The 7,500-nt window shown below is 39.7% G+C and overlaps 1 protein-coding gene across 1 annotated transcript in view; it reads right to left on the reverse strand.

Annotated features, from left to right (window-relative positions):
• The window catches only part of LOC143037267 (serine/threonine-protein kinase Chk1-like), a 25,505-nt gene that overhangs the window by 17,870 nt on the left and 135 nt on the right, over positions 1-7,500 (reverse strand). The window contains exon 2 of the mRNA XM_076205397.1: positions 6,832-7,340. Within this exon, the coding sequence (XP_076061512.1) occupies positions 6,832-7,340 (509 nt within the window). The remainder of the gene's footprint in view (positions 1-6,831; positions 7,341-7,500) is intronic.

Genomic DNA, 7,500 nt, shown 5'->3' on the forward strand with positions numbered 1-7,500 from the left:
TTTCTTTCACTTACTCCAAACTTCCCAATGCACGACTCATTTTCCATCTTCTTCTCCACTTTAGCATTAAAGTCGTCCATTACCAACGTGTACTTATTTTTGTCTTGATCCATTACCTGACTTAAATCATCATGGAAGGACCCAATTTTATCGTCTGAACTCTGTGAAGTTGGTGCATGAACCTGAACTATTTTTAAAGTGTACCTTTTACACTGCCTAATCACAATCCAAGCTACCCTCCCTGATAAACTACTGAACTTACCTACGTTACCACCAACCTCTCGATTTATCAAGAACCCTACTCCACTAGATCTTTCTTTGTCCTTACTTCTATAGTAGAACAGGTGGTGACCATCTTGTAATTGTATCAGCTTTTCTTCTGCTCTTCGTACTTCGCTCAGTCCTACGATGTCCCACTTGATGTACTTCTATTAAACTCTCCAGCCTGTGGTCTTCTGAGAGAGTTCATACGTTGTAAGTATAAATCTTCATTTTCTCCATGCTGTTTAATGTCCAAGACTTGGATCTACTTGGACAGTCCTTACTCACATTTGGTGGCACACTGCTCGTAAGCACGCGAGGCAATGCGGTTGGACTTTTAGGAAACGATGATTCAACAGGAACGCCCGAATTTGTTTTGGTTGTACTATTCATGGTTGCTATGAAGGGCTTTTGGCAGTAATCTCACCTCCGTGCCAACTGGTTTCTGGTGAGATATTTCTCTGGTGTCACATTATTCATTATATTCGGTAAAGCCCTATATATCTATAGGGTACCCAATGGTCCACGCCGTTATTATGACGGTACCCCATATATCTATGGGGAATTTCCCTGTTCGCCATCAGGGACGTGCCAGTTAGCAGTGGGTCCTGCTAACTGTGTGTGTTTGAGTTGCTCTTTGTCTGATCTTTCTTACAAAAACTGTTTGATATGGGTGACCTGCAGAGATTTCCTCTCTATCGACATAGCTTTTGTAGTCATTGAGGTTCTCAAGCATATCCACCACGTCAAGGTGTCAACTCTCGGATAGAGTATATATATATATATATAAACGAATACATGAAAAATTATATGATTACTCAGAATATGATTGAAGGGATTGAACTACCGGTAATTTCCATTTGAGACATTTGCTCATAGAGAGAGAGAGAGAGAGAGAGAGAGAGAGAGAGAGAGAGAGAGAGAGAGAGAGAGAGAGAGAGAGAGAGAGAGAGAGAGAGAGAGAGAGACAGAGACAGGGTGGACGGTATGAGTGTGATTCACCATCGTCTTGGATCACGTGTCGGACTCGTGATCGACGGCTATTACCCTCCCGGAAGATAGCTCAGAGCTCATATATGACCGATCTATGGGTAATGATGTGTGTGCGTGCGCGCACGCGCGCTTGTGTGTGTGTGTTTGTGAGTTTGTGTGTTTGTGTGTTGTGTGTGTGTGTGTGTGTGTGTGTGTGTGTGTGTGTGTGTGTGTGTGTGTGTGTGTGTGCGCGCGTGTGTGTGTGTGTGTGGTTTGTGTGTGCGTGGGAGTGTGTGTGATTCACCATGGTCTTGGATTCACCATGATCTTGGATCACGTGTTGGACTTGTGATCGACATCTAATTCCCTCCCGGAAGAGAGTTCAGAGCTCATATATAATCTATCTGTGGGTAATGCTGTGACCTTACACGCACACATACACCCAACGAGAGTTCGAGTAACGATTCGCAGCGCAGCGATACTGAAATTATTTCAGCCCTGGGTGGTATTCGAACCCGGACCGCCGTAGTGGCAGCCGTGAGCTCTAACCACTGCGCCACTGTGTGTGTGTGTGTGTGTGTGTGTGTGTGTGTGTGTGTGTGTGTTTACCTAGTTGTACCTAGTTGTATTTTACGGGAAGGGGAGCTATGCTCGTGGTGTCCCGTCTTCATATCTCATCTTATCTAAACTATTTTTAAATTCATGTATTGTTTTTGCACACACCACTTTCTCATCTAACTTGTTCCAACTGTCTATTACTCTGTGAGGAAAGCTGTTCTTTTTCAGATCTCTTCTATAGCTGTCTTTTTTTTTCCGTGTCCTCTTGTATTTCTATCATCCCATTTTATCAGATTCTCTCTATCAGTAATTTCTATGCCTTTCATGATTCTGTAAATAGCTATCAAATCTCCTCTCTCTCTTCTTTGCTCTAGTGTCTGTAGTTCAAGTTTTGCTAGTCTCTCTTCATATGATAGTTTTGAGAGTGTTGGTGCCAATTTTGTAATTGCTCTTTGTATTCTTTCAAGTTTTTTATACATTTTTTGTACTTGGTGACCATATCGTTGCTGCATATTCCAATCTTGGTCTTATCAGGGTGATTAGAATTTTCTTCACCATTTCTTCATCCAGGTATGTAAATGCAACTTTGATTGTTCTTATTAAATTATAAGTTTCTCCAAAAATCTTATTTATATGTTTCTCAGGTGACATATTATTCATAACAATGACTCCCAGGTCCTTCTCATTTTCTACTTTTTTATTCCTTCTTCTCCCAATTTATATGATCCTGTTATTCTGTTTTTGCTTTTTCCAAATTCCATTATACTACACTTTTTTGTATTGAACTCCATCTCCCACTTCCTACTCCATTCCCATACTTTATTTAGATCACTCTGTAGTGATTCACAATCTTCTTCCGTGTTCAGTCTTTTCAGTAGTTTTGCATCATCTGCAAAGAAGCTCATATAGCTTTCAATTCCTTCATCCATATCATTAATATATATAGCAAACATTATTGGGGCCAGAACTGTTCCCTGCGGAACACCGCTTATTACTTCATCCCATTTTGAGTGTTTGTCTCTTATCACTACTCTCATTTTCCTTTCTTGCAAAAAGTCTTCCATCCAATTAAGCAGTTTGCCCTGTATTCCTCCTTCAGTTTCTAATTTCTTAAGCAACTTCTTATGTGGTACTTTGTCAAAAGCTTTTTTTAGGTCTAGAAATGCACAATCAGCCCATCCATCTCTTTCTTGTATTATATCTATTAGCCTTGAATAGAAACATATTAAATTGGTGACGCATGATCGTCCTTGTCTGAATCCAAATTGCCTTGGATTTAACACGTTGTTTTTTTTTCTAAATATTTTACCCATCTACTTTTGACAATTCTTTCACAAATTTTTGCTATTGTACTTGTTAGAGAGACTGGTCTATAGTTGGTAGGGTCTTCTTTATTTCCTCCTTTATATATAGGTACTATATTTGCTTTTTTCCAATCTTCTGGAACTTTTCCTTCTTTCAAGGAACTGTTTATTATGCTATGTATTTTGTCTGCCAGTTCATTCCTGCATTCTTTCAAAATCCAGTTTGCTATTTCATCTGGTCCATGCGATTTTCTGACATCAAGATTACTCAAGTGTTTCAGTATTTCGTTCTTTGTTACTTCTATCATTTTCATGGGAGGGACTTTCTCTTTCCATTCGATCTCTTCAGGTTGTATGTTCTCCCTTGTAAACACTGATTTAAAATGTTTGTTCATAATTTCCGCCATTTCAATTTCCTCTGTGTATTCAACTCCTCCTTGTCTTAATTTCTCCAAGTCTTGTTTGTTTTTCAATTTGTTGTTTACAAATCTGTAAAATAGTTTTGGTTGATCTTTACACTTTTCCATGACATCTTTTTCATATTTTCTCTTTTCCTCTCTGCACGCTTGTACATATTCATTTCTATAACAAGTATATATTTTCCATTTTTCAGGCCTTCTGTCTTTTTTCCATCTGGTCCAAGCTTTGTCTCTTTTGTCTTTTAACTCCCTACAACTTTCATTGCACCAGCATTTTACATATTCTTTTTCTTGTTTTTGTCTTGGGACATACTTTTCCACTCCTTTTTTGTAAATTTTTGTCAAAATATTCAATTTCTCTTCCACTGTTGTTTCTTCTTTGTATATTTCTTCCCAGTTTTCTTTTTGAAAGAATTCTCTTATGTGTGTGTGTGTGTGTGTGTGTGTGTGTGTGTGTGTGTGTGTGTGTGTGTGTGTGTGTGTGTGTGTGTGTGTGTGTGTGTGTGTGTATAAATCCTCACAGTTTCCTCCCTTATCAGTACCTCAACTTGCAACACTTGTTTGTAACTGCTCACATGTTTAAAAAGTCAAGGATTTTTTTTATATAAATGTTTGATTGAGTTGAAAATTCCACAACTTAAAGAAAATATATATTCCCGTTTTCTTTGAACACCCACGGAGATACATTTTCTGTCCTCTGAAACGCCAAGAGAAAGGAAGAAAAATAAATATATTAATAGATTAATAAATAGATAGGTAAATAAATAAATAGATAAATAAACAAAAAAAATGAATATGTAAACAAACAAAAGAATAAATAAGAATAAATAAACAGATAAACAAATAAATAAATAGATGAATTAATTAATTAGTTAATAGATAAACACATAATAGCATACCCACCTTCCCCGAGGATCTTGACAAATTTCCACTGTTCCTTTGATCCGTGAGCTTTGGCTTTCCTGTTGTTCATCTCCAGAAGCTCAGGATAAGGCTTGGGTCATTCGAAGCTTTCTCCTCAGAGTCCATTCTGACCCTTGTGGAAACAGCAGAGCAAAAATCGCAAGAAGAACATTCTCGTAAATCCTTTGGACAAAATCCGAAGATCCATGGTCCGGAACTGTTTGGCCCATATCTGTTGCGACGCCGACATAGATTAACCATGAAGTGCTTGTATTTATGGCTAATAAAGGGATACACCAATCAGTCCATGGAATCACACGTAACAGTGCTTTTTCTCCCTTTGTCCTCATAAAGGTGTGTATATTTACATATATATATATATACATATATATATATATATAAATATATATATACATATATACATATATATGTATATATATATATATATATATATATATATATATATATATATATATATACACACACACTGAAGAAAATCGCCTAGCAGCAGCTAGATTGAAATTATGAGGAGTCACTTTTGAATTTGTTTGAAGACGCGTCTCATTTGCGTATAATTGTGACAAAAGAAATCTTGGTGTGATGGTGTTCCTGACAAATTTTTGGTTATTTATTCATTTGTTGATTGATTTATTTGTTCGTTTTACATATTTTACCCAGGTTGATTTTAAACGATTGTATCATCTGGCGATCGAATACCGGGACGAAGGGAGACAAAATGTCCCACTCAAACTTACGAAATGTCGACGAACGAAGTGGATAACTGACGACGCGTCTCGACTAAGACGACATGACATAAGTGAAAAGTGGGTGTGGCCAAACCGTGACGACGACATTGCGCCACGACAGAAGTCAGGGACCAAAACAGTAGTGAAAAACGGACTTAGGATGAAACTCGGTACTCAAGACCACGCGGTCTTACTCCTTACGTAAGCTAGTTATAAGTTCGAACCGCCTCCTAGTGGCGAGTAATTTCTAGAACAGCGTTCTAGGTCATTCACCCCGTTTACTTTAAAGCTGCGTTTCTTAACACTCCGCTATATCTCTTCTCCCTCTCTCTCGACGATGAGTCGCCTCCCCGTCTGGCCAGGACTCTCGGGAACCATCGCGACAAACCCACAGTGGGGCCCAGGGATCAACCTCACGACTGCCTGCTCATAAGTTTGACACGGTAACCACTTGGCCACCGCGCAGACTTTGACGGAAACTCAACTCGTTATCCAAGAGGTTAAGACACGTCTCCATGAAGGATTTCGCTAAAGATGTCATTATCACGTTTTTACTGTTGCCGTCACGTGATTTAATTCAGCGTGTAAAATCTCCTGCTACCCAAAGGATAACACGTCATACTCCTGTCGTAAGGCGATTTTATTGAACACAATGCGGTCTTCTCAGTATACAAAGGGTTTAATGGGAACTGAAATGGTGTTAGAGGTAATATCCAGAGCAGGACGCGTTCCTCGGTGCGTTCTTAGGCGCGTTCCTCGGTGTCCTGAGCAAAGTCATGCCAGTCAGAACATCGAGGAACGCACCTAGGAACGCGCCCAGCTCTGATATTATGACATTGTTAAGCGCGAGTTGGGATTCGAAAAATTTAACAACAGATTCTTTCACTAGGCAAGATGCATGGAGATGTACTTAGGATGTAGTATACCCTGTATAAGTCAATTTTCGATAACCGGTTCGCAGAGCTCATGAAATTCCAAGAACAGGCTCGCACGAACCAGTAATAACCGGTTTAATCTCACCTCGGGTTTAATGGGACGTCAAATGGAGTTTGAGGAATTATGACATTTTTAAGAGCGATTTTTTGTGCCAAGCGATTTTATTCAGCTGAGAGGATGCCCCTTAATGCCCAGGGGTTAAAATACCAATAAGAAAATGAAGGAAGATGGCGACAATGATAAAATGTCGAAGAATGTAATTTCTTTTCTTCCTTTCATTAAAATGTAATGTTTTTGAAATATATTTTTTCAAATATTTTTTTCGTCCGTATTTACCTTTATTTTGAGTCAGTAATGTTTCTGAAAGATAGTCTTTGAAACGATTTGTGACCATAGTAATATTGGGTCAATAATGATTTTGAGAGATTTCGAATTAACTTACGTCTCTATTCATTGATATCTTGAATCCATAATGTTTTCGAAAAGTATTTTTTGTTTTCGAATTCATTCATATCCATATTCACACCAACCAGAAAGTCGATCTTGTGGACGAGGCGCAAGCAGATTTTCCAAAAGAAGTTTCAACGATTTACGAAGTTCCCCCCACTTGGGGAAATTCTTCCCTCTCTCGTTCCTTATTGTCCATAGACTGTACTCCTCGTCTGAGGCCACTGCCAGTGCCCAGGGAAGCGTATGGGTCAGCATCTTGTATAGAATGAGACCGCAAGCCACTGGAGGGCCGAGGTAGCTGGGTTCTTCTAGGATTTCGGGAGCTGTGTAGGTGATACAACCGAACTGCCCAGTCATCCTGAACTCTTCGCCTTCGAAGAGAAAAACGTCTGCGCTTTCAAAGTCCGCAATCTTGAGTACTTTTTCTTCGGTAATATGAAGGTTATCGGGCTTCAAGTCCCGATGGGCGATTCCTTTTGTGTGGAGGTGATCGACTCCTTTCTTGAGCTGCTCGAAGTAGACCAAAGACTCTTCCTCTGTGATGTCTCGGATCTTGTCTTCGAGTCTTCCTCCAGTGACGTACTCCAGGAACAGAGAGTGTGTACGTCCTTCCTGTCTCCAGAAGAACAGAGTGAGAACGTCTACGTGCTCCAACTGACTCTGGAGAACTTCTTCTCTTAAAGCAACGGTGTTTGTGTATTCGACGATCAGTTTTCGAGCGAGAAGTTCCTTGGTCTCGACGTTTTTCAACAAAGTCACCGTCCCGAAGAACCCGCTTCCAAAGACTTTAACTTATTTCCAGTTGCGGTCTGGTCCAAAAGCTCTGGAAGCTTCTTCAAGCCCTTCCAGAAGCTCCTTGCTTAGTGTGGCGCTGACAGGACATTCAGAGACTTTTCCAATGCGAATGAAGAACTTCCTGGACAAACTTCTTCCATCGTCTTCCTCTCGTCG

Source organism: Oratosquilla oratoria, chromosome 22, assembly GCF_046742065.1.
Source record: "Oratosquilla oratoria isolate Oo_2021 chromosome 22, ASM4674206v1, whole genome shotgun sequence".
Classification (NCBI taxonomy): Eukaryota; Metazoa; Arthropoda; class Malacostraca; order Stomatopoda; family Squillidae; genus Oratosquilla; species Oratosquilla oratoria.